Source organism: Leucopleurus acutus (assembly GCF_964270905.1).
Source record: "Leucopleurus acutus genome assembly, chromosome: 3".
Classification (NCBI taxonomy): domain Eukaryota; kingdom Metazoa; phylum Chordata; class Mammalia; order Artiodactyla; family Delphinidae; genus Leucopleurus; species Leucopleurus acutus.
Genome location: NC_139145.1, coordinates 50,472,955 through 50,489,764, shown reverse-complemented (window position 1 = coordinate 50,489,764; position 16,810 = coordinate 50,472,955). Strand labels below are relative to the sequence as shown.

Below are 16,810 nucleotides of genomic sequence, written 5' to 3'. Positions count from 1 at the left end.
GGGGGCATTTAGGCGATACATGAGTGAGAATGCTTCTAGTTACAAAAAACTCATCTCAAACTGGCTTCACCAGTAAAGGGAATACAGTAGCTCATGTAACCCACAAGTCCAGAAGTAATGTGGGCTTTAAGTAGGGTTTGATCAGGGTGCTGGCATCATTTCCCTGCAATTCTCTTGTCTCTGGCCTTTACTATGTGTCACCTTCCTTTTCAGGCTGGCCTCCCTCATAATAGTAAAGGGCTATTGCTGTCCTAAGACTCACATCTGCACACCACATTCGCCAGGATAAGATGGGCCCTTTCTCCCCTTAGCTGTAAAAACTAAATTGGAGTTTCACTCTGATAGGACTCATTTGAGTCATATGCTCACCCTGAACCAGTTGCCATGGTTAGGGGAATGCCATGAACTGATTGGCTTCAGCCTGGGTTATGTGCCCTTCTTTGAACCTATCACTGTGGCAGGGGATGGGGGGATTATGTGAATTGGCTTATAACAGTCAGCACCCACCCCTTGAACTAAAGTGGAATCAATCTTATCTAAACCACATGTCTGCTATACTAAGCAGAAATGAATACTGGGGAGGCAAAGAGCTGTGTATTTATCAGGGGGTACGAGGAGAGGGTAAGAGGAGAAAGTGGGGAGGTTGCTGCCTCTGAAGTTGTTAAAACAGAAAGGTCTGGAAAGTGAAACAGTGTCCCAAGTAGATGAAAAGCTCAGTTGCACAACTCAGACCGTATAGTAATGATAATTTAGCTAATGTGTACGAAAGGCTAACTATGACATGTTTTTTTCACTCATTATCTTGTTTGATCCTTACGATAGCCCTGAGGTTGGCAATGTTAGCCCCATTTCACAGTTGGGTAAAATGAGAGCTTAAGTCATTTGCTCCAGACCTATCATCTTATGTGATCTCCTAGCAATCCTGTGAGGTGGCTAGCCTCATTTACAGATGAGGAAACTGAGGCCTAAGAAGTCAAACAGGCAGGAAGCTCTTCAGTCAGGGTGCTCACATCAGAGTGAGGGCTCTGAGCCCTGCGCTTTTCCTCCAAGATTCACCATTCTAATGGGTGTGACTCTGACATTTGAGAAGAGGGCCCAAGAGATGCCTTGCCAGGTATGTCAGGGGCTCTTGGTTTCCCCGGTCAGCTCTGGTTCCTATGCCCTCCTTCTCTTCTGTTGGTGCAGCCTCCAAGTACACCAAGGTGGAGCATCTGAGCCTCCGGGAGCGACTGGCCCGCATCAATATGCACACCCTTTCCAAGAAGACCACCCGGCTGGGCCAGCTGCTGAAGCAGGAGGCGGGGCTCGTACCCAAGGTGAGCACGGACAGGAGGAAGGGTGGTATCCCAGCCATCCCAAGGGGCAAGACTGTGCAGTGTGGGGTCTTAGACTCCTTTCGGAGATGAGGAAACTGAGGCTGAGGGAGTGAACTTCCAGCATGCGTAGCCAGGACGAGGCAGAGTAGGCGCCGCCACTTGATTCTGGAGAGCCAGGGTGGGGCTTTCTCCTCTGCATCTTGTGCTGCTCTTTCTCTGGGGTCTCTTGATACAGATAGGAGATGTCTGGGTCTTGGCAAGGAATCAGCCTTGAATAGGTACTAGTAGCAGCTCAGGTGGATTGAGTACTTACTCTGAACCAGACATTAATGGATCCACACAATGAAGTAAGTTCATACTATTCCCATATTGCAGATGAGGAAACAGGCTCAAAGAGAGTAAAACACTTGTCTAAGTTCACACAACCAGGAAGCAAGTGAACCACGACTCACAGGCTCTTGTGTCTGATTCCATTGTCTGAATACAGAACCACCAAGCTGTACTTACTGCCTCTAACTGTCCCACTCAGTTTTGGGGCTGGAGGAACTGGCTCTGAGGGGTGGGTCTGTGGAAAGGTGGTCCCTGGTAAGGACTTGGGAAATGGGTGTACACTGGCCCCATGTGGATGTTCTTGGCCCTCATAAGCATAACTTTACTCTCAGACAGAAGACAAGGAATTTGATGACTTAGAAGAGAGTTTCCACTGGGTGTCGCTGTGTGTGACTGAGCTGAAGAACAATGTGGCTGCGTACCTGGATAATTTGGAGGTGAGGATCCTGTGGTTAATAGTGGGTAGGGTGGGGCGGGGCTGGGATCCCTGGGCAGGAGTCATGCAGGGCCCATTGAGCAAGCTGACAAAGACACCAACTTCAGGAACCAAATGGAAGAGGTCATACAGTTGCTGGCTGGAGGCCAGAAGAGGGGCCGTTCGCAAGCACTCCTCAGCCCACAGGTCATCTGACTGGGGCACCTTCTGAGTTCATTGAGTTCTCAGCGGGGCCGTGTTCTCACTGGGTAGGGTCAGAATTCACTGGAATCAGAGCCCTCTGGAGGGAGAGCAGGGGTGACAAACACAGGTGCTCAAAGGGACCAGGCAGGTAATATTGTTGACTGAAGTGTGCAGGTGTATAAGGCCTATTGTCTATTTATGAGACTTTTTTGGTAGAGTTCAGTATGTAGTAATAGTTGGAGTGTGAATGACCAAATAAATGCATGAATGGATAAAATGAAAGGGGTGAGGTATTCCTTGGCTCACAGGAGTTGTTACTGTGCGGGAATGTGGACCCAGTGCTGCCAGTTCTTCTGATTTTAAGGAAGAAGAGAACTGGAAATTCAGACCTTTAGGTGAAATCTCACCATGTGTTCATGTGAGCAGCTAATTAACTAAGAATTTAAATGTTATGTGGGCCCAAGAAAATATATTTCTGCAAACCACATTCAGCCCACAGGGACACTAGTTTGCATTCCCATCCAGCACATCACTTTCCTTTCACCAAAATTCCCCCTTCATTCTTGTCATGGATGCTGACTCATTCCATCCACTCTGTCCCTTTTGCATGGTTTTGTTCTCAATCACGTCCATTTGCACAAACCAGCTCAGTCAGACGACAACAGACTCTTTGGATAATAGGATTTGGGGTGGCATTATTGAAAGTATGTAGAAGGAGGGAGGTTGTAGTTCTACGTTCCTCACTGTGGGGCACGTTCCCTGCTTGTTCCTGCTCCATCTTGGGTCCCCCAGAGGAAAGATCTGGACAGCACAGTGAGGCAGAAGAGGAAGGCCCTCAGAGAAAGAATGGAGGGGCCCTGAAAGAGAGAAACCAGAGGCCCATGAGAGACACATCTGGCTTTGCAGAGTAGAACAGATATTTGGAAGCATTAAGGCTGTATTTCCGTAAATGCAGGACTTACACGACGGATACAGTGTTGACATGGAATCCCACAGTGACAAAATGACTCTCTCTTTTAATCCTCAGAGTCCAGGAAAAGCCTCTTTTTCTGACATGTCTTAAATAAACAGGCAGAACAAGTCTCCGGCTGGAAACCTTCATCAGGCCATCATGCCCAGACAGAACTTAATAGCATTGTTTTTATAGCAGTTATTCTTACATGCTTATTTATGGCAATTATTACTGGCTTTCCCTTTATGGGAGTATCATAAGGTGGTTTTTTTTTTTGGCCGTGCCATGCGGCTTGTAGGATCTTAGTTTCCCGACCAGGGATTGAACCCAGGCCCTTGGCAGTGAAAGCAGGAAGTCCTAACCACTGAACCACCAGGTAATTCCCCATAAGGTGGTTTTTTTTAATGCATTGATTTAAATAGGGATGCTAGGTTGATTTAAGGAAAACTATTTTTTTTGAATTTTATTTTATTTTTTTATACAGCAGGTTCTTATTAGTTATCTATTTTATACATATTAGCGTATACATGTCAATCCCAATCTCCCAATTCATCACACCACCACCCCCATCACTTTCCCCCCTTGGTGTCCATACATTTGTTCTCTACATCTGTGTCTCTGTTTCTGCCCTGCAAACTGGTTCATCTGTACCATTTTTCTAGGTTCCACATATATGTTAATATACGATATTTGTTTTTCTCTTTCTGACTTACTTCACTCTGTATGACAGTCTCTGGATCCATACACGTCTCTACAAATGACCCAATTTCGTTTAAGGAAAAATATTAATAGAACTCAAGGAACATGGACATGGCAAAAAAAATCACAAAGGAGATATGTAAATGTGTGAAGTTGAGGCAGCACTGAATAGGGAGAAAGATGTTGGCTCAGTCTAAGGAGGAACTTTCTAATCACCTAAGTTGTGCAAGGATAGAATAGGCTGTGTGCAGACACAGGGAGGGTGTGCAGATATCCTGGGCACTTCTTCCGGTCTGTGGTGGAGGGGGATTCAGGTGTGAGATGGTGACGACGGGACATAATTGGCTCTCTCATTTGATCCCATCTAGGCTTTCCTCCGCTTCCGGCCCCAGGAATACGATCTAGACATCCCTGGGGGGCCTGTGGTGCAGTACTGTTACCTGGCAAGAGACCTGCAGCTCCAGGCCTTCCCTGAGTTTGTGAGCGGAACTTCTCCTTTCTTTTTTTAGGCAGGTGGCAGAGCCTATAAGAATAATATTTAGAAGCCAGGCCTTTTCCACGACTGTCACATCCATAACAGTCCTGGGTAGTCAGCAGGGCAGAGATTATTATTAGTGCATTTTCCTGATGAAAATAGCCCCAGCTAGTGTTTACTGACCCTTGTTATCTGCCAAGCACTGTGCTAAACTCTACATTCTTTCCCTCATTTAATCCTCACAACACAGCTTACAGGGTAGATACTATTAATAGCTCCATTCTGCAGATGAGAGCTTGAGGCTCAGAGAGGGTGACCTCCCAGGTTATTCAGATGGTCAATGGCAAGGATCTGTGCCCCAAGAACTATGCTTTTGACCACCATTCCATACAAAATTTTTCAGCATCTGTGCACAGTAACCGTATTAAGAAGTGACATATATATTGAATACTTACTCTGTGCTAGGCACTCTGCTTGTTACATACATTGTCCCTATTTTTCAGATGGGCACATTGAGGCCCAGAAAGGTTGGATGTCATGCTAGAGGTCACAGCTGGTCAGTGAGGGTGGGACTGGAGCCCAGTCCTGCCACATCCAAAGCCCCTTCTCCCTGTGCCCCGCCCTCTGCCACCTCCTTCCTCAACTCCCAAGTTCACCTCTCCCCACAGAAGCAGCGGCTGGAAGCCCTGGTGTGGCAGCCATTGTGCAGCCTGGCCAAAGCCTTGGCCGGCCCTCAGAATCTGATCAAGAAGCGTCTGGACAAACTACTGGACTTTGAGAGGGTGGAAGAGAAGCTGTTGGAGGTGGGCAGCATGACCTATGAGGAAGAGGCGGCCCGGCACATGTACGAGGCACTCAACTCCCTGCTAGTGGCTGAGCTCCCACAGTTTAAGCAGCTGGCCGTGCGGTGGCTGGGCCAGATCCTGTGCACATTTGTGACCCTCCAGAGGGACCTTGCAAAGCAAGTGCTGCAGAGAGCAGAGGGCAGTTTGGCCCAGGTAAGGCCTCTGGGACTGGGGTGCGCCTGGGGTATAGCCAGGCAGGGCCTGGTCGCCCCTTCAGCCAGCTGTTTGCAGGGGCTGGTCTGGGCCTTCCAACAGGTGCTTAGGAGGAGGTTGTGGGGACCTTCTGGATCTCTCTTATGCCTGTTCTCCCTCCATTAATAGAGTCAGATCATGAAAGCAAGGGCGGAACTGGGACTCCAGGCCACTCTCAGGCTCTGGGACTCAGAAGCACAGGAGACTCTGCTGGGAAAATACAGGCCTTGGGGCCACTCCCTGGAGTGTATTAGAAGTAGGTAACAGACGGGACTTCCCTGATGGTGCAGTCGTTAAGAATCTGCCTGCCAATGCAGGGGACACGGGTTCAAGCCCTGGTCCGGGAGGATACCACATGCCGCGGAGCAACTAAGCCCGTGTGCCACAACTACTGAGCCTGCGCTCTAGAGCCTGTGAGCCACAACTGCTGAGCCCACGTGCCACAACTACTGAAGCCTGTGCGCTTGGAGCCCGTGCTCCACAACAAGAGAAGCCACCACAATGAGAAGCCTGCACACTGCAGCTAAGAGTAGCCCCCGCTCGTCGCAACTAGAGAAAGCCTGTGCACAGCAACGGAGACCAAATGCAGCCAAAACAAAACAAAACAAAACAAAACAAAAAGAAGTAGGTAACAGAGAAGACAGAGTCCTTTCTACACAGTCAGGAGTAAATGTCTCAAGCTGTGCTCCTGCCACTGTTACTACTTCTAGCAGCTGCCTCCTTGTGAGCCCTTATGGTACATCTGTTTGGAACATTTTCCATATATTGTTTCACTTAATCCTCACAATAACCCTACAGAATAGATATTATTATTATTCTCGTTTCAAAAGGAAGCCAGGGCACAGAGGTTAAGCAGCTTGCCCAAAGGCACACAGCTAATAGCTCAGTTTGAATCCTGGCAGTTCAACTTCAGAGCCTGGGCTCTGAACCATAGCGCCTGACAGCCTGTAAAAGGATCTGTCTGCTGAAAGCATAAATAGGTCACAAAGAGGTTTAGACAAATCTCCAAGTGCAAACTTTGATTTTAGAATTTTGAAGATTGGGTTGGTATAGGAAAGAAATCTCTCTCTGATATCAACATCAGAGCTTAATGGCCTGTGGATCTAAGCTCTGGAGAAATTTCTGTACTGCTCATACCGCATGCTGTCTCCTGTGCTTCATGTGCCCCAGCTCAGCTTTCCCCATCCAATCTGTTGCATAAAAATTCCTCTAAAATTTGCCACCCACCCCCATCACTACCTTTACAGCCCATAGTCCCCCTCTGCATCTGCAGCCTCCACTTCCAGTGCACCACTTCTGAGTGTGACCACGGTCCCTTTGCACAGACTCCTTCTTCAGCCTGGAATGTCCCTCCCTGTTGCCCCCATGCCTTTCGCAGTGCCTGGCCTATGGTGGGGCCTGCCCAAATATGTGACAAATGAATGAATCTCTCCATGAAGCTCTCAGAATCCCCCTCCTCCAGGTGGGAGAACCCACCTTCCCATCCTCTGTACCCCAGCAGCCCTTAGGATGTGCTTCTGCTAAGCACTTATCAGAGCCTGCCTCCTGCTGGCCCGATGGATGAAGCCGGTTCCCCTCATTGAGCTTTTCTTCTTTTTGGCCCTCACAGCATTTAGTACAGAGTTCTGTCTCAGACACTCTTTTTGAATTAAGCCTGAACCATCTGCAAAAAGAAGCATTGCTCTTTCCTGAAGGCAGAGGGTAAATTTGATTAGATGATCTTTTCATTCTTCTGTCACCCTCTAGTTTTCTGTCCAGGGGAAGTCAACTTCATAAGAGCAAAAAGAGGGCATTTCTTTTTTTTTTTTTTCTTTCTTTTGGGGGATGGGGTAGGGCTGCGCCGTGTAGCATGCGGGGTCTTAGTTCCCCGACCAGGGATCGAACCCGTGCCCCCTGCATTGGGAGCACTGAGTCTTAAACTCTGGACCGCCGGGGAAGTCCCAGAAAGAGGACATTTCTTGATTGATCCTGTAATACAGAATCTTAGGGCCTGTCAATGATTGATGCCAGCTTCCTGTGTGTGTCGCATGGCCCATTCACCTGGACAGTCCTGTGGAGCCTGGGAAAGGCCCACATGGTAGAACCTCAATCTGTCTTCATCCTGGGGGTAGGGAAAAGGCTCTGAGCTAGAATGAAGCGTGGTGATTTTGGTGACCAGCAGAGAGGACATGTCTCTGTTAGCTGTGGAGCCCTGGTCACTCCTAGGCTGTCTGATGAGAATGCAGGAGATGACCAACAGGGTCAAGGTCCCGGGATGCACCATCATTCAGAGCTCCTCGGGTTCCAAACCAGCTCAGGCACAAAGACCTGTATAACTGGGAGGCCAAGGAGGGGATCAAGCCTCGGGCCCAGCTGCAGTCAGTGTTGCCTAGCTGCAGTCAGTGTTGTCGAAGCTCTGACTTTCACTCCATCTCCTGGCTGTTTCCCTCTCTGGGTTGGCTTTATTGTCAAGCAGGCCTTTTCTGCAACGTTGGAGAGAGTGGCTCCCAACAGCTCTAAGCGTTTACCTTTACATCTCAGAATCTAAGAGTCACCCTCTCATTCTCAGCCTTCATGTACTAAATCTGATGGGAGTGGGAGTTAGGGATTGACATGTACACACTGCTATATTTAAAATAGATAACCAACAAGGACCTACTGTAAAAAATAAAATGAAAATGAAAAAGTAAAAAATAAATATAAAAATTAAAAAAAAAATCTGATGGGTGGTTTCCAATTGGCCTTGCTCTGCTCCACTGTCTACTCTCTGACCGATCACAGTGCTTAGGAAAAGGGATGCCATGACGGCCGGTCCTGTGGTCAGGCACCAGGAGGGGCAATACCGCTGGACCCCCAGAGAAGGACGCTTCCTTAAAGGAAGGTGGGGCAGTAGCCAGGCCAAAACAACAGCTGACCAAGACATAAAGGGCCATCCTAACGCATCTAGGGCTGGAGTGTGGCTGTCAGGGTCTCCCTGTCCCCTCTCTCCCAAGGAGGGCTCTGATGACAGTGTCTGTCCCCACCTAGCTTCCCCACCACCACCTCTCTGATCCAGCCTTCAGGAAGCTGGTGGAGGATGCACTGGGCCAGACCAGTCATCAGCTTCACACCTTTCAAGAGAACTTCGAGAAAGTGCTGCCACCTCCCACCACACAAGTAAGTGTCCCTCCTTCCCCTGCAAAGACAATCCAGTCCTTCACCTGCCAGTGGAGTGAGGTCAATCCCCTATTTCCTTTCCCTTTTCTTGTCCCAGTGTTCCTCCCCCTCTCCTTTCTCTGTGAGCTGGGGGTGGGGGTTGGGTGGGAATCTCATACACACACACACACGCGCGCGCGCGCTCTTCATGGCCAGTAAGCATAAGAGCACGCGTGCGCGCGCGCGCGCACACACACACACACACACATGCTCTTCATGACCAGTAAGCATAAGAGCGCGCGTGTACACACACACACAGTGCACACACATACGCTCCTCATGGCCAGTAAGCATAAGAGCGCGTACACACACACACACACACACACACACACATACGCTCTTCATGGCCAGTGAGCATAAGAGTGCATGCACACACACACACACACACACACACACACACACACTGTTCATGGCCAGTAAGCATAAGAGCAGGTCAGGAAGAGGAAGACGCAAACATTTTACTCTTAGGTGAAATTAGATATCATAATGGCTAAGTGGCATTTACAGCCTGAAACTTGGAGCTTCAAATTTTTCTCAAAATTTACCGTTTCCTCACCACCTTCTCATGGAACCTGCTTCAAATACCAGCATTCAGGATGAATAAAAAATTTGAATAAGAAGTCATTTAAAATTTCTTTTTGCTGTGGAATTTTTAATTGCAAAGGACAGTATCTCAGCTGCATTGTGGTTTACAAAACTTTGGCCAGCCAAAGTCTTTTTTTTTGGTAAAGCATTTTTCTCTAAAATATAACAAAAGGGTATCTTGCAGTCCACTTGAAGAATTCTTCAAGAATATATAAAATATTGTGTAGTTACTTTTAGTATATTTGAAAAGTAACTAAAGTAGCTGAAGGGAGCACGGGCTCCCAGAGCATCATGAAACCTGGTTTGAGAAAACAAACTGTATTTAGTCACATGTGAGATGTGAAGTGAAGGGTCAGGAGACAGCTCCAAGATTCCCCAGAAGGGAGAAGGGGCCCCAGAGACACAGGGGTGCAGTAAAGGAGCCCAGCAGAGCTGGACAGATACAAGTGGCCTTTGCACCTGGCCAGAGCACAGAGGACATCAAAGACCATCAGAGGTGTATGTGCACTTCAAGTGGGGCTGACTCCTCCTGGGGCCACAGCTATCCCCGCTTCCTCGCCCACCCTGAGATGCCCCAGCAGAGGACTCATCAGGGCTGCCGCATGGGCTCTGCAGTTTGGGGAGAGGAAGGGTGCAGAAAATCAAGAAGAGAGCAGCCACTCAGATGAGTCATGGAAACTTCTATCTTTTTCTACTTAAGACAAAATAACATTTTTCTTATTGGAAAAGCAATCCATGCTGATTGCAGAAAAAAAAAAAAGAAGATACAGAAAAAATAAATGGGAACATCATAGTCCTGGTGTGTTGGTAGGAAGAGAGGAGACCCCTCCCCCAGCCCCACCCTCCCCACCTTCTCTCACCCACCCCTGCAACATGCACACACCCTCCTATAAATTCTTGACTTATTTGGCTACGCGTACAGAACCCAGAGGAGTGAGGTGGCCACCCAGGACAGGAGAGTCCCAGTGAGATCTTTACAGCCCTCCCCGGTCCCTCCAGGGAGCACTGCTGTTCTCTGCACAGGTAGGAGCAGAGACTTGAGAAAGAAGGCAGACGTTTGCTACTCCATACTCCTGTTAACACCACCATTCTGAAAAAGAGCTACCCTGTCTCTACACTTCCATTTGAGGGCCTGTTTAGAAACCTGGAGTTCTCCTGGTTCTTGATCCTGATTCAGGAACCTATTGGAGGTAGGGGTAATGGCAGAGTCCATGCCCAAATGTCCCTGAAGGGCACCTCTCCCTACCTGCCTACACCCAGCACCTCTCCACCTGGAAATAATCATATAGACTATGATGAATATATATCTATCCATATATATCTAGCGAGAGAGAATATATAATAAATCTATATCCAACATTTTAAATTTCTTCTTTGTTTTACAAAAAGGGGACAATCGCCTGAGTCCCTTCTTGTTGATACTTTTGCTGGAAACAGTGAATGAAAAAACAAAGGCAGTGCCAGGAGATTTTTGGATGCTCTGAAAATGCACTGAATCATTCTCTCCAACTAGATGGCAATTTCCATCGGAGAAAAACTGTTTCTGCTATGCCATTCACAAGGCTTACCATGCCTTGTACATGGTAGGGGGCTCAATAAATACTTGTGGACTCAAAACGCATGGAATAAAAAACCACATTTTCTTTGTTCACACATGTGTCTACATGTGCTGGCCCTGTGCTGGCTGTTTAAGATGCCAGGCGAGTAAGGCCTGGTGCCCACATGAAGCTCATAGTTTTGCTCGTTGGGGTTAAAAGACATGTGTAAGGCATTTTCCTGTGGGACAGCTTAGCTTGATGCTATGGGCAGAATTGAGGCCCCAGTCCTGGAGTTCTGTAATGGAGAGACTCAGAAACTGCCTTAGGAGTTTAGAAAACCCAAGAAGTTTAGACCAGAGAAGGATTTTAGAAGTTAAGTTAGAAGTTCCTTCTGAAATGCCTTTGGATACTAAGAGCATGTGTTTCTCATCTGATCCAGCCATCTATTAGTGAGGAGACGGTTGCCCCGACTGGTATGGACCGATGGGCAGCAGAGGTGGGCTTGGCCCAGGACTCCTAGCTGTCAGCACGTGGGCCAACATTGGCGCCAGCTTTAACACTCCAGCTCCAACACCTGTGCGTGTCTCTGTCCTTTCTCTCCAGCCACTCCTTCCAGGGGCTGAACACCAGGTGCAGGCTCTCCTGAGCAGGTATGGCCCAGGAAAGCTGTACCAGGTGACAAGCAACATCAGCGGGTCTGGGACTCTGGACCTGACTTTGCCTCGGGGCCACGTCGTAGCCCTCCTTCAGGACAAGGACACCAAAGGCAACAGCAGCCGATGGCTGGTGGACACTGGAGGTATGTGGGACTTCATGGGCACTTCCCCGCCCTTTGGGAAAACTGTCCAACAGGAGCCAGTGGGAAGACATGGGCACTCTTGTGGGCAGGGGTCCAAATCCAGGATGGGAATGAACACAGGTGAACATGGAGGGCATGGGGTACAGCTGGCTTAGTGTGGTGCATGATATGCCAAAAAGAGAAATTCACTCTTACATTGCAATATCCATTATCAAGCACCTACTGTGTGCTGGGTGCTGTGTAAGGAAGACAAAGATCTGCCTTGGGGACCTCACAGATCATTTGTGTAGACAGAGTTTTGTGGAGAGAACTCAGCATCACTTTGAAGGAGTGGAGAAGGGATGGAGATACACAGAGAAGTGACGTTTAGATCCTGACTGTGTGGACAGAAGTCTGACATCCAGAACAATGGAGGTGTTATCCTGTTCCCTCTGCGCTGGTCATGACCCTGGTGTGCTGCTCAGATGTAGGGGCCCCAGGAGGGAGCAGGGCAGGAGGCAAGGAGCACCATGAACCCAGGAGGAGAAGGCCCACCAGAGTGTCTTCCACAGAGGGGCATGTGACCCACAAGATGAGGGTTACACAGGATTATTGGGAGGGGATCTGCCGACAGTTTTTCCCCCATTCAGACATTTTATTTTAATTCAGTATTTTAATGTGTATTAGAAAAAATATAACTAGTACAGAAACCCATGATTTTATTCATTATTATATAGTACAACACTAAGTTTTAAAAAGTGAGTTTATTAAAAAAAATTAAGATGGTACAAATCTGGCAAGAATCATGAAAGGGTAAAATCCTAACTCAAGTTGAAAAACAGCTGAATGGGGATTAAAACAAGGTCCTTGGGGTCAAGAGGACCGGGTTTGGGCCCCAACTCTGCACTGTACTAACTGCATGATCCCGGAGGAGTTACGGAGCCTCTCTGAGCTCGGTTGGCTCAGCCATACAATGGAGATAACAATACGGACCTCAAGAGTTGATGGAAAGACTAGGTGATCAGATGCTGGTTCTGGCACCAAGCAAGCTCTCAGGAGGTGATGGCCATTCACAGTGACAGCGACCAGAGCACCACTGGAGTAGCTGTTACACGAGAAAGAATTGGGGACACTTGGAGAAGAGAAAGGCAATTTCTGCCTCCTGGGAAAGGCAGTCCTGCGGTGAGGAAATGGCCTTGCTTGGAAAGGAGACCAGTGGTGCCAGTACCAGGAAAATAGTCTTCATACCAGTCCGAGGAAGAACTTTTTTTTTTTTCCGAGGAAGAACTTTTTTCTTTTCCGAGGAAGAACTTTTTTTTTTCCGAGGAAGAACTTTTTATCTCTGCCAGAGCTGTTCCAAATGGAGTGGGCTGCCTCCGTGGGGAATGAGCTCGCTGTCACTGGGATGAACAAGCAGAAGCTAGAAAGAGTGAGTGCAGGGTGCGGGGTGGGGGGCAGTTTGTGAGATTCCGAGATAACCTTTTGAGGTCCATTTTAGTGTGAAGAAGCTGTATTGGAGATATTCACATCCGTGAATGGTGGTGACTTCCTCTACCTCTGAAAGGGATGGGCAGTGTGATCCACAGCCAGATAACGTTCTATGTGTCCTGCAGGACATCGAGGGTACGTGCCAGCTGGGAAACTGGAGCTGTACCACATGGTCCCCCATGAGGAGGAGCTCAGAGGGCAGGCGAGGCCTCACAGGGATTCCCAACGTCAGACACCAGAGCCCACCTTGGCCTCTGTCCCTTCTGTCCCAGCAGTGACCCAGGTGAGCCTGGAAGAGGGTGGGTGGGTTCACATCCCCATGGCCATCTGGAGTGGGGCTTTGATTTTCCTCCTGTCCAGAGGGACTACCACCCTGTGAGGCCAGGGCCTTGGTCAGTGGCCACACCAGTGTCCTGGCCAGGGTGGGACCTGGAGAAAGGAGCCTCTCGTCCTTGCCACATCAAGAGCAGGGAGTTAGTCCCTCGCTCCCCATTAGCAGAGCACGTGGGATTATTTCATTCATTCGTTCATGCATTTGTTCATTTATTCAGTATTCACCAGGCACTGTGCTAGATAAGAGATGCAGTGATGAGCAGAAGTCAACCTTGGCCCTTCCCTTCATCAAATTTATAATCTGGGAGGTGGGGAAAACAGCGATTAATAAAATAATCATATAAATAATCACAGTTCTATTAGTGCTAAGTGCCAGAGCCTTAGGTGTGGGAGAGGTTCAGGGAAGGTCTTTCTGAGAAGAATCACGCTTTTGCTCAGATTTGAAGGGTGGTTAGGAAGTAATTGGATAAAGGGTTGTGGATGGGAAGAGCTTCCCAGAAAGCATGCCCAGCGAATGCAAAGGCCCAGCGCCGGGGAGGACAGGGTGAGTGAGGAACTGAGTGGAGCCAGTGGGGCTGGGACGGTGAGAGCAGTGGGCTGGAGAGGTGGGTGGGGCTAGCCAGCCGGGCCTGTGGCCTTGGTGAGGGTGTTGGCTTTCCCTTAAAAGCCATGGGAGGAGGGCTTCCCTGGTGGCGCAGTGGTTGAGAGTCCGCCTGCCGATGCAGGGGACACGGGTTCGTGCCCACATGCCGCGGAGCGGCTAGGCCCGTGAGCCATGGCCGCTGAGCCTGCGCTCCGCAACGGGAGAGGCCACAACAGTGAGAGGCCCGCGTACCGGAAAAAAAAAAAAAAAAGCCATGGGAAACTTGTACATGCATGTTCATTGCAGCATTATTCATAACAGCCCCAAAGTGGAAACAACCCATGTCCATCAACTGATGAAGGAATAAACAAAATGTGGCACATCCACACAATCAAATATTATTCAGCCATAAGAAGGAAGTGCCGACACATGCTACCACATGTAGCTCGGTAGAGAAGGCCATGTAATGTATGATTCTCTATACGAAATGTCCTGGATAGACAATTGCATAGAGACAGAAAGTAGATCAGTGGTTGGCAGAGGCTGGGGGCAGGGGGAATGGGAAGTGACTGCTAAGTGGTCTAGGGTCTCTTTTTGAGATGATGAAGATGTTCTGGAATTAGATAATGGTGATGGTGGCATAACCTTGCGAACATGTTAAAAACTACTTTATTGTACACTTTGAAAGGGTGAATGTATGCATGTGAATTATATCTCAAAACAAAAAGTGTTGGGAAGGCTTTTCGGGGCAGAAGCTTAGTGGGGTCGCTGTGAGGGCTGATTGAGGTAGTTAGCTGGCTGGCATATGTGTGCCTCAGTAAATGGAGGCTGCACTCACAGTTATAAAGGAGGAGCTTCACAGGTGATGGATGAACAACAGAAAGGACCCAGGCTGAGGGGTGGGAGCCCAGAGGCTTGCAGTGAAGAGCCAGGGGATGCCGCAGGCCAGGGTGGCTGAGGGAGCCTGGAGTGGGCTGCAGGAGGGCTGCATAGAAGCCTGTAGAAGCTGTGATGTACAGCTGTGGCACATGCTGGGAGGGCTCTCAGGCCAGTGCTGGGAGCCTTAGCTAGAAGTGTTACACCAGGGCTGCCTCCTGTTGGACATACCCACCCATCAGCAAAGAACCCACAGGGATCCCACCAGAGAGCCTCGCCACCCAACTCAATCCCAGTGGCCGCCAGTGTGGGTAGTGTCCCGGAACACCCGCCCAGGGGCTCATGTGGTGAGCTCAGCTGTCCATCTGCCCAGACACAGCAGCCGCTTCCTCTTTGGTCGTGGGGCTGCTCAGTGGGACTCACGTGGGGTCATCCCAGTTCCCCCTTGCCCCTGATTGTTCCTGAGCCTTGGCACACAGTAATAAAAGTCATGGTAAAAATAGCGAAAGCAGCCTGCATTTGCTGAGCCCTTACTATGTACCAGGCACAGGCATCCATTCATTAAATTCCCACAATTACCTGGAGGGAAGGATATCATTACTTCCATTTCACAGATGATGAGAATGAGGCCCAGGGAGGTGAAATATCAGCCTAACAAATGCCCTCTCCTCCAATTTTTTTTTCTGCCTTTCAACAAAGTCACCTAACCTCCTTCCTGTCTCTGCTCCAAGCTGGGAAACTGGCCTGGGCAGATGACACCCTTTGATCTGAGGAGGGTTGTGGGGAAGGGATGCTGCATCCCCTGCTCGGTGAGATGGCAGCAGTGGACTGAGAGCACCCCTTCTGAGGTCAGACAGGCCAGCTTCGCTCCTCTGTGATTTTGAATAAGTTCCTTGACTTCTCTGAGTCTCAATTTCCTTATCTGAAAAATGGGGCAAACAGAATTAGAGAATTGTGAAAATCAAAACCAGGCAAAGAGCCTGCCACATAGTAGCTATTAGTGGGAGTAGCAGAAGTAGCTGATGGCTTTGGACAAAGGATGTATTTGGGAGGCAATGACTGCTCAGCGATGGGGACTGAGTCGGGTGGGAGGGAAGAGGATAAACAGCTTCTCTAGGTCAGGTTTGTCTGTCCTCCCACCCTGACCATTTCTGTGTCGCTCCCCGTGTGTTTCAGGTGGTGGCAGTGTACCCCTTTGTGGCCAGAAGCAGCCATGAAGTGAGTCTGCAGGCAGGCCAGCAGGTGACTGTCCTGGAGGCCCAGGACAAGAAGGGGAACCCAGAATGGAGCCTTGTGGAAGTGAACGGACAGAGGGGCTATGTGCCTTCCAGCTTCCTGGCCAGGGCCCCAGGTCCAGCTCTGTGGGGCTGGAGTCTGCCCTCTTAGGGTGCCCTCCTTGGAGCCCATGTTCCAAGAGGCTTAGAGGCTGTGACCCTGGGAGGGAAAAGAAGCAAAGAGAAGGTGGGGGTGGATGGGGAAATCAGGCCAGGGTGGGGTGAAGGGCACCCAGAAGGCAGCCAGAAGAGGTAGGTGGGCCTTGCAGAGTGCCTGGTGTGGGTGAACATGAAAGGCTCCACCCAGGACGGCTCATTATGTCTGCATGAAGAGGGCGTTCCAACCTGAGTCACAACACCTGGGATGGCAGGTCAGAGCTGATTGGCCAGGACTTGCTTATGGCCAATCTTACCTGTGCCCCGTCTGGTCCTGCCCATGGGAGTGGGTCACCCAGGTGAGCTTTACCTGTGCGCTGTGTGGTTGCATGGAGGCACACTGGAGAGTCCAGAACTGCCTGACGTGGAAGTTCACTTCCTTCCTGTGGTATAAAGAGATACAACAGCCGACCAGTCAGCTTTTATTTCTCCACGCTGGGAGCTGAGTTATCTTGGGCAATGAACCCCTGGGAGCCCTCTCTAGCAGGGGAATGAGGGCTTGTCGGGGCAGTGGAGAGGTTCCCAGGAGACTTTTGGCTGGGCCAGGGAGTAGGTGTGAGCAAGTCATGATTCTGGAATGTGTTAAGGCAAATGCAG

At 49.4% G+C, this 16,810-nt stretch overlaps 1 protein-coding gene across 2 annotated transcripts in view; it reads left to right on the top strand.

The window, feature by feature from the left end:
* Positions 1 to 16,563, top strand: part of ARHGEF37 (Rho guanine nucleotide exchange factor 37) — a 64,505-nt gene extending 47,942 nt beyond the window's left edge. For both annotated transcript variants that reach the window (XM_082835397.1, XM_082835398.1), the window contains exons 6-13: positions 1,186 to 1,316; positions 1,979 to 2,083; positions 4,285 to 4,395; positions 5,060 to 5,389; positions 8,435 to 8,563; positions 11,329 to 11,524; positions 13,117 to 13,274; positions 15,960 to 16,563. In XM_082835397.1, the coding sequence (XP_082691523.1) occupies positions 1,186 to 1,316; positions 1,979 to 2,083; positions 4,285 to 4,395; positions 5,060 to 5,389; positions 8,435 to 8,563; positions 11,329 to 11,524; positions 13,117 to 13,274; positions 15,960 to 16,169 (1,370 nt within the window). In that variant the 3' untranslated portion in view covers positions 16,170 to 16,563. The remainder of the gene's footprint in view (positions 1 to 1,185; positions 1,317 to 1,978; positions 2,084 to 4,284; positions 4,396 to 5,059; positions 5,390 to 8,434; positions 8,564 to 11,328; positions 11,525 to 13,116; positions 13,275 to 15,959) is intronic.
* The last annotated feature ends 247 nt before the right edge of the window (positions 16,564 to 16,810 follow it).